Below are 15,375 nucleotides of genomic sequence, written 5' to 3' on the forward strand. Positions count from 1 at the left end.
AGCAGATTGAATCGCGAGATTTTAATGTCTTTCGAACAAGTAAGTAACGATATTAGCAGACGAAAATTGTACGAATGGAATTTAGAAGGAAAGAAATGAATGAAAAATGAAATGAAGTTGAAATAGATTACAAATGGGACGTCAAGAAAGATTAGATTCCCATTCGCAAGATTCCCGTCGCCATCTTGTAAACAACTCGCCCGCGCTGACGCGAAGCAGCTTCTCAGCTTCGCGGCGCGCAGTGTCGTTCAGACGAGCGTCGCGAGCGTGCGCTCTTCTGAACATGCCTCGGTCTCACCGCGGCAGGATGCCACTGGTGGCGAAACCTGTTCTCACGCGCACAGACTCGCTACTGGGTCGATTAACTGTATCTCACCGCGCGCCAGGATGCCTATCCTGGGTCGATTAACTTGTTCTCTAGCGCGGCAGGACGATTACCTGTTGTCGATTAACCGGTTCTCACGCGTACAGGACTGGCACCTGGAGCGACTTAACCTGTTCTCACGCGCACAGGACTCTACTGGGTCGATTAACCTGTTCTCATGCAGAGCAGGACTGCACCTGGTGGCGATTAACCTGTTCTCATGCATGCAGACTGCTACCTGTGCGAATTAACTGTTCTAATGCACGCAGGACTTCACCTGGTGTCGCAATTAACCAGTTCTCATGCATGCAGGACTGCTCCTGTGTCGATTAACCTAGTTCTCACGCAGCAGGATGCTACCGTGCGGTGGCGATATAAACCTGTTCTCACGCATGCCAGGACTGCTACCTAGTGTCGATGAACCTGTTACTCACGCGCCAGGACTGCTACCTTCGTGTCGATTAACTGGTTCCACACACGCAGCCGACTGCTTACGGGGTCGATTAACCTATTCTCACGCTTACAGGCACTGCTACCTGTGCGATTTTAAACCTGTATCTCACGCGCCAGGACTGCTACCTGGTGTCGAATTAACCTGTTCATCATGCATCATGCAGGACTGTAACCTCCGGTGTCGATTAACCTTTCTACGCGCGCAGACTCTACCTGGTGCGATTAACTTGTTCTCCATGCACGCAGACTGCTACCTGTGTCGATTAACCTGTTCTCCATGCATGCCAGGACTGCTACCTGCTGTCATTAACCTGTTTCTCAGGCATGCAGGACTGCTACCTGGGGTCGATAACCTGTTCGCATGCATGCCAGGACTCCTACCTGGCGAGTAAACCTGTTCTCACGCCGACAGCACTGCTACCTGGTGATCGATTAACTGTTCATGCCACGCAGGACTGTACCTAGGTCGACTTAACCTGGTTCTGCAGCATGCAGCGGACTGCTACCTTTCGATTAACCTTGTCTTCATGCACGCAGGACTGCTACCTGGATGTCGATAACCAGTTCTCATGCTGCAGACTGCTACCTGGTGCGATTACCTTTCTCACGCATGCAGGACTGCTACCTGGGATCGAATTAACCTGATTCTCACCGCGCAGGACTGCTACCTGGTGTCGATGAACTTGTTCTCATGACACGCAGGACTGCGACCTGTCGTCAATTAACCTGTTATCTGCAATGCAGACGTGCTACCTGGTGTCGAATTAAACCTGTTCTCAGGCAGAGGACTGCTACCTGGCGATTACACCTGTTCTTCACGCCGGCAGGACTGCTTTACCTGAGTGTCGATTAACCTGATCTCACGCATGCAGGACTGCTACTCGGTGTCGATTAACCTGTTCTCATGGCATGCAGGACTGACCTGGTCGATTAACCTGTTCTCACGCGCACAGACTGCTACCTGGTGTCGATACCTGTTCCGCTGCGCAGGACGCTAACCTTCGGTGTCGATTAACGTTCTCACGCGTTACAGAGACTGCACCTCGTGCGCATAACCTGTTCCTATGCCACGCAAGACGGCTATTCCTGGTGTCGTAACTGTTCTCACGCATTGCGGACTGCCTACCTGTCCTGTCGATTACCTGTCTTCACGCGTACATGACTGCGACCTGGGTCGATTTAGACCAGTTCTCATGCATGCCAGGACTGCTAACGCTGTGTGTCGATTAACCTGTTTCTCACGCATGCAGACTGTACCCTGGTGTCGATTAACCTGTTATCAGCACGCAGGACGGCTACTGTGTCGATTAACCTGGTTCTCACGCGTACAGGACGCTACCTGGATGTCGATTAACCATCTCAATGCCATGCAGGGACTTGCTACCTGGTGGGCGATTAACCTGGTTCTCACGCGCGCAGAGCTGCGACCTCTTGGTGTCGGAAGTAACCGTTCTCGACGCCGCAAGTGACTGTACTGGATGTCGATTTAACCTCTTCCACAGCGCGCAGGACTGTACCTGTGCAGACTTAACCTGTCTCATGCAGCAGACTGCTACCTGGTCGTTAACTGTTCTCATCGTGCGCAGGACTGGCTCCTTGGTGTCGATGATACCTGTTCTCACGCGATGCAGACTGCTACCGGGGTCGAAGTACCTGTCTCAGCATGCAGGACTGCACCTGGTGCGATTAACCTTTTCTTCACGCATGCCGGACTGCCTACCTGGTGTCGATTGGAGACCTGTTCTCGACGCATGCAGCGACTGCTACCTGGTGTCGTTTAGACCTGTTACTCACGCCACAGGACTGCTACCTGGTGTCGATGGTAAACCTGTTCGTCACGCGCCCGCGCAGGACTGCCACCTGGTGTCGAGTCTAACCATGTTCTCACGGTGCGCAGGACTGCTACCTGGGTCGATTAACCGAGAGGCGGTGTTCAGGAGAAACGCGAACGCCTCAAATTCGATACGCTCGCTGCACGAACGCAGCCGTCCTTGAACGACACACGAGCGTGCTGTGCGCTCGCTTGATTCAAATGATGGCGGCGCCCCCCATGGAGCGTTAGTCCAGCAGATATTAATGTCTTCGAACAAGTACTGTTAGACGAAGAGCAGACGAATATTGATACGAATGAAATTAGAAGTAAATAAATGAAATGAAAAATGAAATGAAGTTGAAAATAGTGCAAATTACGTCAGAAATGTTAGTCGGATTCGCCAGATTTCCCGGCGGGCGCCTATCTTGCTAAACAACGCGCCGCTAGCGAACAGCCTTCTCAGCTGCTCGCAGCGCAGCTGCAGTCTTCAGAAGGCGAGCGCCCGTGAGCCGCGCTCATCCTGAACACTGCCTCTTGTCTCACCGCGCGCAGGACTCCATCTTGTTCGATAACCTGTTCTCATGCCATGCTAGGACTGCTACTTGGTTCGGATGACGTCTCATGCACGCTAGGACTGCTACCTGGTGTCCATAAACCTGTTCTCACAGCGCGCAGGACTGCTACCTGTGTCGATTAACCTGTCTCACGCGCACAGGCTCTACCTGCGTGTCGATTAACCTGATTTCTCACGCGGATACAGGACTTGCCTACCTTGTGTCTGAATTAACTTGTTCTCACGCGTACAGGAGCTGCTCCCTGGTGATCGATTCGTGCATGAGAACAGTTAATCGACACCAGGTAGCAGTCCTGCGCGCGTGAGAACAGGTTAATCGACATCAGGTAGCAGTCCTGCGCGCGTGAGAACAGGTTAATCGACACCAGGTAGCAGTCCTGCGCGCGTGAGAACTGGTTAATCGACACCAGGTAGCAGTCCTGCGCGCGCGCATAGCGAAAAGCTTCGTTGAGCACGTGTATAGAATGTTGCGTGCGTACATTTACAACACGGGCAAGTCTTTAATAGCGCAATCTACTTGAGTTTAGCATATGCAGATTGTAGTCAATGGTGCATGCTTTTGAACAGTTTCTGCTTCATGCTGCTAGATACCGCTACTAATTTCATTCACATATTTACGACGAGTAGATTTGTTGTCTGTATGTTGCTTTACTTGAATATAGCAACTAACTTTTATGGGTGCTAGATTTCAGTCGATGCTCAAGTACAACAGGATTTTGGAATTTGATTACTAGATGCATTCAGTACCTTGTATTTAGTTGGTATAAAAATGTAGTGCTGCTGAAGCTTCTCAACTGTCTGGTACTTCGTTGAGACCTCAACTTTTACAGGATCTTGCAAGGAAGCTCTCTGAAGCTTTGCAACCTACACATAAAAATACCACATTGACATTATACATAACATACAGAAGATTCTGCACTATGACCCTCTAAGATGCACCACACCAGTTTCAAAATGAGAAATGTAATTCCAAAGCATAGTGATATTAACCCTACATAAGTATCTACATACCTTTTTTGTCATTGTTGCAGAAAACAAGTAAGTATGTCGATCTCTTGGAATGACTTTTAGGATTTTATCTACTTCAGCTTCGAAGTCCATGTTTAGAATTCTATCAGCTTCATCCATCACCTACAATATCATTACATTGCACATTTGGTAAAAATAGCTTAGTTTTCTACCCAAAATCATTCCTATAAGAATATGATTTGCCTTAGAACACCTTACTAGTGGAATAACCAAGACTTTGGCGAGTAACTTTTATCTAAACTAGTCGCACGAGCACATCCGGCAATACATACCAAATATTTTAGAGCTCTTAGGTTAAACCCTTTTGTGTTTTCCAAATGATCCACCAGTCGACCTGGTGTGGCAATGACAACGTGTGGCTTCTTTGCGAGATGTATAGCCTGGGTCATCATGTCAATGCCTCCAACGATTACAGCTGCAAAGTGCAAACAATATTAAATTGATTATTACGAGATTTTTGCTCAGAAAAACGAAATATAGCTGATTATAGTCTCACATGACAGCAGAAATATCACTGATTACACCAACATTAAAAACACTAAGATGTCATGCAGTTATAGCATAGAAAAATGGATTTGACCACATCGTAACAGCAATAAATTTTATCGTATGCCGACTCACAAAATCACAAATGGCGCCTTCAAAACAAGTGCACATAATTAAAACAACGGTGTGTGTATTTCTGTGTGCATGTAAATCAAACAAGAGCCGCAGAGCGACTGGGCTCTGCTGAGGTCTGTTGCTATGATTATTCATGCGATTCTACAAGCTGCATCTGACTTCGCCAGCTGAGATAATAAATATTAGATCTATAAATCTTAGATGTAGATAAAAATGTTGCTTGCATAGGGGCGTAGCAAGAGTCCGTGTCATGAACAAAACACAGCGACACCTGGCGCCAACGAATTCATTTAATTTCGATAGGTAGATGGATTTATTTCTTACGTAGTATAGACATTTTCTTGTGTTACACCACACTGTATTTGCCTGCATAATCATCCATTATCTTTGCTATAAATTTTATTTGAATTTCAATTTGGTTTCGAATTTTGAATGCGTGCAAGTTACTATCATCCCTGCACATTCTTGTCTATCCGAATAGATGGGGGGCCGCTTTCAAAGGCATACTTTATCGTGCAATGCAGCAAGGTACATTTCGACTAGATGGGTCCCCGCCGTCAACTCCACTCACTGCTCGCTCTGCCATGCCCAGCGAGGCCTAAGCCGAGAGGTGGGATCGAGTACCAGTGTAGCAGGGCTACGCGAAAAGCTGTGGGGATATTCTCAGCGCAATGACATCATTGCTAAACTTGAATGCGGTCAAGAATAAGTCACAGGATATTCTCAGCGCAATGACATCATTGCTAAACTTGAATGCGGTCAAGAATAAGTCACAGGATATTCTCAGCGCGATGACATTATTGCTAAACTTGAACGCGGTTAGGAATAGTACATCGCGTGACCGCTTGCGTTCTAACTGCGTACTGTGGGCGTGGCCCAATCACCAACCAGCCTTTCGGTCAGGTGACCCTGGTTTGATATCAAGTTCGATATAAAATCTATTCACAGCTGGGCTCAGTTTCCCGCGCCCATAGCCACAGCACTATGGATAGGGGATACGCGCCCCCACTATGACCACACACGCGCGATGGATATAAAAACCTACCGCGCGCTGCGACACCTAGCCAGTCAAAGCCAGCAGTTACTTAGTTAGTCAGTTAGTCTTAGTCAGTCACGTAGACACACGTAGTGAAGAAGTAGAAGAACTTATATGTGTTGTAAAACATTACCTAGTCTGTATTTAGTGATTCGCTGAGTAGAATAAAACCATCTAGTCTATATTACGACCTATACGATCACGTGCCTACACACAGTCAGGAATCGTCTATAACACATGTACAATAGCAGAAACCTGGTACACCAGTCTACATTTCGAGCAGCTATCAGCGGCCACAAAAAGCCAAAGTCAGTGCGAGACTGCGAGTGTATTCGCAATGTGTACACTACAGAATCTCATATAGTTATTGTTTAAGTAAGTAAACGTTGTTCAAGTAAAGAGTTATGTGTGGAATTTCACTGTAAAATGTGAGGCTTCCACAACCACAGGTACTGGCAAACGCAGCCGAGTAGGCAGTAAACCAATCCATGTTTAAAGTTAAATGCATATACATAGACCTACCGACACTGTCACCTCATCTTTTGCAAAAATTCACTAGAACCCCAATGTTTGCATCATTTCACTGGCTCAATGAGAACATTTCGTGATGTTTGCACACTGCAAGTATGCTCAGAGTAGGTCTATATAGGCTTTTTGTTGCGAGGTGTCCGTTTTAACCCTCCTCTTGAAAGTCAAAAGGTTATCAGACACTTACTCTTCACACGTCAGCGGAAAGTACATTTCATGGTCCTTTCAATAAAGTGATAAAAATGGTAGGTCAGCGCTGAAACAAAAATGTTTTTCACTCGGTCCGTTAGACCATGTCCTCAGAAAATGTCTGATATCTGACCTTTCCCCCACTCCCATTTGACCTGTGACCTCCAATTTTGCGCTGGTGATGGCTTTCCTCCCCATCACACTATACATCGAATATTAAAGTGATTACGTCACCGTAAATAGTAAAAATAAAAAAAATATTTCCACTTTTTCACAAAAAATATAAGTTTCTGTTCACATTTTATGGTTAAATTGCTGCATTATACTTCCTATTTTACTATATTGTTCGATGTGAACATACACTCGTGACCCATACATAGTCATAGCCCGTAGCAAGCAATTTATGTTGAGAACATTCATTCAAATCGTCCAGGTTTTTTGGATTTTTAACTAGTTGAGAAACAATCTTATCAGGTAAGAATTTGACGATTTGTTTAGTCCCGTTAGTTCTTACTTTTAATGTAAAAAAATGGCAATTTTTTTTACAAATTTTACCATAGAAAATTCGTGACGTAGTCCCTTTAATAGCGTAGGTCGAGCCGTTGAGATTTGTGCCGCAATTCCGTATTTCCTCCTATACCTAAACTTATGGGGGAAATATTCCCCCACCATTGACACATCTTGACCTTTGACCCTTGACCCCCAAATTCAACATCCCGAGTCCTATTTCGCAATTCCCCCCCACGCACCCCACCCCGGCGTCCCGAATATCAAGATCGTACGTCGCGCGGTTAAGATTTGTGCCGTAACTGTTGACACACGAACAGACGGACGGACGGACGGACATTCATGCGATTCTACAAGCTGCATCTGACTTCGTTAGCTGAGTTAACAACCATGGAAACAGTAGGGCATGTACTTTGGAGTTCAGAGAAGAAGAGAAGACGTTTTTGGTCAAAGCAGAGCTATATGTGAGTCGGAAAGGGTTCCGAATGAGCCTTGGCAACAAGTTTCTTTACCGGGCATCAGTATTACACTCCCCGAACGCTAGTCTAAACCTCTGTGTTTACACTCGGACCAAAACTGCCATGGTGCGACTATTTTCTACTGCGCCCAGGTCGATGTCTCGCGCTCACCGCGAGAAAGTCCGAGAGATGGTAACAGAAACGATATCAGTAAACAAAAGTTGTAATCGTGCATGGTTTGGTGAATACGAACGTTCTAACACATTTTATCGTTACTCTAGACAATTGCTGTTACTCAAGCAATAACGGTAGGTATCATGAGTGGGGAAAACACTGGAAAACTCTCGTAACAATTACTTTAAAAGCATACATCAATAAGCTCCCAGCATTTGTCTTATGATATCTATGATTACAGCATATACACAGGCATATAAATTTAGATCTACTCACCACATTTAATACCAATGGATGAGCCAAGTGCCTCAAACTGTTCAGATATCTGAAATGCAAGTTCTCTAGTAGGTGTGAGAATAAGACCGAATAACCGTTGTGGATTCTCTAGCAGAGCTTGTATGATGGGAATTGCAAATGCTCCCGTCTTTCCTGATCCCGTCTCAGCCAAACCAATAACATCTTTACCTGCAAACAGGGATTTACATAAAATATACTTCTGATCAAGCTTTGATGCTAACATCTATAATAATTAAGATGCATAATAATTAAGATGACTAAGATACAATGTATTAATATTTATTACACATTTATGGTAATAGTGCTAGCCTAGAAAGTGTCACTATCATATACTATACACGTTTTACTAGTGTATAACTTGGGAGTAAACATATAACTGATTGACATTCGTATTGCAACCACCATGATTATATCATCAGGAGTGAATAAAAACAAAGGAGTGTGCAATGGTCAATTATTGAAAATCTATCGACTAACGTTCACTACCACTACTAGTATACCTACAATTTATTATGTTTAATTCAACAAATTGGAGGTCAAAATCTACCTCAAACATTTCCCTAGCATCACACATAATCGGTTTCCCCATATATATTCACAATTCACGAGTATAATTAACAATTTTCATAATAATATCAAAGTGACCTATGATCTATTTCATACCAATGACATAATAAACACACGTTAGACACAACCTCATAAAGATCAGTCTTCAAAATCCAGGAGACTATATCAAAAAAAGAAGAGACACAGAGTTGTTCAAATAGACCAATACCATCGCATCAAAACTGCGGATCGCAGTAGAAAGCTTTAATTTTGCAATTAACTAAAGAGGAAGGAAGATAATTCCAATACGGCAGGGTTCTACGAAATATTTTTTACCACTTGCCCTGCGCAAGTGCTGACAAAATTGACTTGCACAAATAAAAATGTCACTTGCCCGAACAAAAATATCAATTGCCCGATGACGATGTGTATTACTTCATGTTCACTCAATTTATGTGCTAATATATATATGTTTAAAGTTGTATATATGTTTTATAATCCCTCAGATTGTTCAGATAGCTTTATATTGAATGTTTTTAAAATGAGAGCGATACATGTAACCAAATTGAATGTACGGCAATGCTAATCAGGGCATTACACACAAGTGTGTACAAGTGATATCAAGCGAAGAGTGGTAAACCCTTTTCCATTTCTTCGAGAACATTGCGCGCAATTCCACTACACTCAAAGAACATTTATCACTTTTAACACAGAACATATCATACTAGCACTCATTGCTACTTTAGTAACCACACTGCTACGTACATTTATTTATCTACGATCGTGACACAAACATATGCACACGAGCGCTGCGAGTCCACTTCACTATCACTATAGTAACTATCGTAGGAACGGGGAAAACCCAAAAGGGTACGTAGTGTGTAACTTAGTACGCTTTATTTTTCTGCCAAAATATTCATCTTAGGCTCAGCTGCTATGGAATCGTCGATCCTGGAAACGCACTGAAAATTGAAATTGCAAAATTGGGCAATTGCCCAATCGGGCAAGTGCAGGCTTTCAGATTTGAAAAGTACAGGAGGAGCTAACGTAATGCACTTGACCGCTGGGACAATTCCTATGGAGGGGGACTTTTCTCCACGTGCGTCCGGGCTCGCAGTAATCGACATCACGGTTAAGAGGCATGATGGAGAGAGGCTCCACTAAGAGAATCCCACCCTAGGAGGCGATGCGGATCCGAGGAGCGTATCGGACGCCACTAAACATCCGACACTTTAAAGAGGGATGATTGGAGGAGGCTCCTTGGAGGGCTGCTCCCATCATGGCTGCTCTTGGGTGTGGGGGGATGGATATACAGTGGACACAAATCCTGGTTGGAAGGCAGTCGGTATTGGGAGTGCCAGATCCAAAACGAAAATTGGATGTTTCATTAGTCAAGTCTACGGTCTGTGATTAATCATTCATCTTCACGCGCCCGGTACATGTACATATCACTGGCTTCGTCAGCGATTACAGTTCCTTTGTCATCCAATTTCTAACCCAACACTAGCACCCAGATTAGAAAAAGAGTGCTGGATCGGACATGTAAAGAGAGATGTATAACTTTGTTTTATTTAATTCTGGGAATGTTCCTCATCGCTTAGAGGAATTATTCTAATATTCGCAGGTACGTACGCTGCAGTGATTTCAGCAAGACAAACTAATATCAGCAAGTGCCATGGGCAACAAACTAGCCCAAAATTACGTTGTAGCCGTAGTAAGGCCGTACGTATGTCAGCCCCGCTCCAGCCCCTAACGACTGGTTTCAACGTCGGCATGAAAGACGCACTTTCTCCAGCCACCGTCATAAGGTAGAAAGAGGCAGGTAACGACTTGATGGGCCATACGCGTAATAGGCGTACGTTGCATAGTTAGATGGCTGTTGGTTTACCCGTTGATGACTTTATATACATATATTTAAATTGAGCGCCTCAACAAGCCCAGCGGGAGTAGTACCACCAGTACCTGTTACCTTATACTGCGCGAGCATCCCACCTCCCCCCACCTCTTCAGATAATTCTGCATCCTTGGATGGTGAGCACCACTATATCATTTGTCTGTGATAGGTTGCTGAATCTCATTGTTATGTACGTCCCTTGGGGGACCCCCTAAGCCACAGTTGCGAGATACGTCTATGGAGCGGCTATTTCAAGGTAAACCATGAATAGGGACCATACTTTTTGGTGCGCGGACACTTGGATATACAACTCCTACGAACATTTGTATGTTAGATCGCGCGGTAATTGAGCTGTGTTGCAACGCAGCGACACTGGCACACCTATTTCGGGTGCGCGTACGGCGGTGTGGAGGCGCCGAGCGCCGGCGATCGGCGCCCTATAAAAACGAAAGGCCTGCCTGCAGAGGTGGTTTGGTGCAAGGACCCTTTATGGCGACGATGAGCAAGAGTATACCTACAAAGACGCTAAACTTAGAAGGCGTCGCCAGTGCGCCAGCACTGGGCCGGACTGGGTCGCACGAGTTTACGCCCGCGGATTCGGGTGCAAGGATCTCCCCGGAGCCCGTAAAATTATAATCCCTGTGGCGATCCGGCGCTGAAAAAATTACGAGACGGTCGAGAAAAAGCATCAGCCTAGGTCACGATCTCCAGACCGACGCCGCGTGGACGGGCAGGCCACAGACCATAACCTGGAATTGAGCGCGGGAGTGAAAGCCGGCCCCAAGCACGGAGTCCCGCTACGGACCGCGTCCCGGACCGCGCCCCGGGCGGACTGCCTGCGGACCGCCACGGACGCTGGATCCGGTCGCTGGTCCGTGGCCCGTCGCTGGCCGCCAGTCCGTGCTGCATCAGTGGGTTCCCCATCCGTGGTTGGGTCCGACTTAGAATCCGCGTAGCTGTCCGTGGCCGGACAAAGAATGACAGCGGGATGGCCACGGAGTGGCGGGGCCGGTGGTTTCGGCAACAACGGTGCCACTGACGGGACTGTCCGCGGAGCGCTACGCATGGGACCGCATCGGCGAACCCGTCCAGGGACCACCCCCGGCATGCAGGGAAAACTCTCCCGACCTGCCCGGAATGGCGACCCCGGCAAACATTGCAACGAGTTTAACGTACCTTTCGGGGCGATACTCGGCGCCGGAATACAGTCCCGCCAGGACCATCACAAGGGGACCGCACGCCCCCGGGACGGCGGCCGGACCCGCTCCAGGACCGTCCAGAAGCCCAGCAAGCAAGACTCTGCCCTCCGGCGGATACAGTCCGGGCAGCCGGTCCGGCAGCCGCGGTCCCGGGAGCTTGGTGGTGACTGGTAGCTTTAAAGGGATCCGTTATCATTCTTGTGAAGATACAATAGTCGGCCAGAAGCAGTGAGTCCCGCTTAGATGACTGCGAGTTGCTCATGAAGCAGGCGAGGCTTGTATTAAGCAGAAGGGGTAGAATGCGATCTGGTCGCCTAACCATGCTTAAAACGTAGTTTATGGAAAAGGCTTATGAACTGTGGTAGGCGAGTGAACCAGCGGGCCCCCACAAATAGTGGAGGGCGCCATAGGTCTGCGGCAGGGCGCTAGGAACATAGCTCTCGGATATAGTATTTGATGTTCTCGTATGTATGGGTGAGTCGTATGAGTATCTTGGGCGGCGCTACATACGGCGGCCCAAACCGGGCGGCAAGCGCGGATCTCTGGATGGCAGATTTTCACAGGGCCATGCTCTTAGGTACCCGGGGAGGTGGTGTCGTAGGCCTAGCGAAGGAAAACCTGCCAAACCGTGCCAAGACTCGGACCGAAAAACGTGCCGTGGAAAAGACGCCCTCAGGTTCGTGCACCACATCTTCACACAATAGGTCGGAACCTCGGCCTGTACATGTGCTGCGCACAGAAGACGTACGAAGAAATTAGGGAACCTGTCCGCTCATTGTGGAAACTCCGCCGGACCGGGGTCCCTAAAACAGGATGCACACAGCCGGAGGCAATAGTATTTGATGTGTCAGTGGTGGGGGGCGCGCCGGGCCGCGCGAGAGTGGCGGGTGGGCCGGTGTGCTTTCTACAGATTGAACCACGGCTTCCTAAGTGCGGCCTGTGGTGGGTCAGCGACTGGCATTGTGTTTACCAAGGAGGGCCTTTGAAAATGAGAAGTGCGAACCGCATGTCGAGTACGATGCTCGGGTTACAATAACGTTCTTTCTGTATTTACAACGCTGACACCATAGTTCACTGGGAGTGACTGTTCCCAGGGGTTCTAGCGGTGGTGGGTGCTGTCAATAAGATGGTCATGAAGCGTAAGCGTTTTGTTTGGACACAGGAGTGCTATCTATACGCTGATCTAAACTGATCTTCGTAAATCACTGGTTAGTACGCAGATCTCAAGCTATAGTGTGTTAGGTCATGAGTATTGATGATAGGGGTTTTGAGGGAGGTTCACGATTGCTGCACAAAGCATGCCACACGCGATAAAGAGCCGCGGTACGGCGAAGTGAGTAGAAGCATGTTCTTATTGTAAGTTACGAGAATTTCCCCCACTGGCGCTGCCTGTCTGTATACTCATATATCCGACTTTTTTTTTATTGGCATGCTACGGATTGTCAGATCCCATTGTTAGCCATTCGAAAGCTATGCCTTTTCTGATTCAGTAGAAAAATTCCTGGTGCATTTCGAAATGTGTACAGCTGGTTTGCGCGCCAAGCATTCACTAGACGAAATCCTCCAATGGGACACAGGACCCCACGCGCTGGCCTGTCTCTATGCTATACTGTAGGTAGCCCAATTTCGTTGTATCTCATTCCTCAGCGATCCGTGACAAATGGAGTAGGCTGTACCGCTGCGCTCGCAGGCTCAAGTCAGTTTCGAGGGACGCGCCAGGCAATACTCTACATGTTTCCGACCACACAGATACGACGGCTAAAACCAGTGTGTTTAGTCCAAGAGAAGGTTTTCAATGAAAACTGCGAACCCATTCGGTGACATGCGGGTTGATAAGTTACCCACTTTTCTCATTGTCGCACGATAGTTAGCTATCTATGTCTCCCAGGGGTTCTAGAGCTTAGGGTTCTGCCTGTCATCACGTAGAATGTCAGTAACGTAACAGGTTTTTCGCCCCGCATGCTGTAGTTAATCTTATCGTACACTGATTTCTACATATTGATGATCTGCTGTGGGCAAGTGTTATATTGTGGCGGTCGAATGTTTTACGCCCTCAATGTTCCTAATTGTAGGTCCAATCATTTAGTAGTATGAGATTAGTAGTGCACGATTTTACCGGGCAGCGCAGCGGGTACCCGCAGCTAGTATAATATATAATCATATTATATATAATTATTTTATAAACATAATATAAATTAGTTAGATTAAGGCTATATAGAACGTAGGATACCGTATAATTTACTAAATTATTTAGCCTTGCTGCACACTCTTTCGCTTAAATTCACTCCTAATAGCATTCATATCTTGTACAGGGCTCAAAACTAACACTCGCCCGGGCCTAGTAGATATTCGTAAGGGCTAGTAGCATGTTATTGTTACAATGTTATGGTAGCTCTAGTACTATAGCCCGCGTACAGTTGATGCACGCGGGCTATAGAACATTTTATTACGAATGCTCGGGACCAACTTATTCACGGTTACTTGCGGCTATAAAACGTCTGTGGTAGGCAATTAATGCCGCTTATCCGAAGTGAATATGTCTTAAGTTATATCCGCAACTAAAATTTAACCTCTAACCTTCGTTGAAATGGATTACTTGCGGTATTTCTTGTGAACGAACATTATTTACGAACTTCAAACGGCGATTTTTGGTGGAACTGCAGCAGCGCCAGTCATCGGGAACTATGTATTTCCGCACGTGGAGGGGTGGGCAAGTTGGGTTGGTTGTGGACAAAAACATTGTTGTTGTCAAGTAACAAATTAAGCAATGAAAAAAAATTGTAATATTAGTTTTGTCATGAAAGATGAACAAATTACTATTATTAATTTGTTACTTGACAACAATGTTTTTGTCCACAACAAACACAACCCGCTCACCCGTCCACGTGCGGAAATACATAGTTCTCGCTTATTGGCTGGAGTAAGTTGGTACCGAGCATTCGTAATAGAATGTTCTATAGCCCTGCTGCAACTGTATGCGGGCTATAGTAGTACTAGAGCCAATGTTAGGGACGATCAGTATACAGCCTACAGGCTACAGCCTAGGCTCAGTACAGGCGAGTGGCACTGGCAGTGGCAGTGCCAGTATTCAGTATCTGATTCAAGTATAATATATGTGCGTGTGCAAAAGTCAATTTCACGACTAAATTTCAGCAGGCTTTCTAATGTTGATTTGAATTAAATCCATTGCGATTATTGCGATACCTTGTAACGCTAAAGGTAGCGACTCTTGCTGTATCTTGCTTGGCGTTTTCCAACCCAGCTGGTCACATGCTTCACACAACACATCGGTTACACCCTAAACGACAAATAAGTATGTTATTGTTATGTGTTATGTTATGTTCTCATACTTGTCAGTGTCCACTACACTGGATATAATGACAAGGGCTATAGCTAGCCTAGACCGAATAATTCTGTCCCATATAACCTTTTTTATATTTTGGTGAGGGTTATTGGGACAGAATGGGGTGCATTGAAATTTCGTGAGATCGCATGCAAAATGCATGCGCTCTTAATGCGTCCCGTACGCTGCTATTGGCGCGAAAAAAACCCTACCATTCCCTTCTACATGGCTTTACCTTGCTACTGATATATGTATACATTTACTTCAATCGTTATTCACTTCTTTAAAGGCATAATAGGCCCATTGATTATACAAAGTTGACGAATGCTACAGTAACTGGCACCTTCTGT

At 46.2% G+C, this 15,375-nt stretch overlaps 1 protein-coding gene across 1 annotated transcript in view; it reads right to left on the reverse strand.

Moving 5' to 3' along the window:
* LOC106806634 (probable ATP-dependent RNA helicase DDX47) overlaps positions 1 to 15,375 on the reverse strand; it is a 27,150-nt gene that overhangs the window by 10,040 nt on the left and 1,735 nt on the right. The window contains exons 2-6 of the mRNA XM_014808637.1: positions 14,887 to 14,980; positions 8,023 to 8,211; positions 4,506 to 4,648; positions 4,216 to 4,335; positions 3,952 to 4,068 (exon numbers count right to left, since the gene is read on the reverse strand). Coding sequence (XP_014664123.1) covers positions 3,952 to 4,068; positions 4,216 to 4,335; positions 4,506 to 4,648; positions 8,023 to 8,211; positions 14,887 to 14,980 — 663 coding nt within the window. The remainder of the gene's footprint in view (positions 1 to 3,951; positions 4,069 to 4,215; positions 4,336 to 4,505; positions 4,649 to 8,022; positions 8,212 to 14,886; positions 14,981 to 15,375) is intronic.

The sequence above is a fragment of the Priapulus caudatus genome, unplaced genomic scaffold, assembly GCF_000485595.1.
Source record: "Priapulus caudatus unplaced genomic scaffold, Priapulus_caudatus-5.0.1 Scaffold170, whole genome shotgun sequence".
NCBI lineage: Eukaryota > Metazoa > Priapulida > Priapulimorpha > Priapulimorphida > Priapulidae > Priapulus > Priapulus caudatus.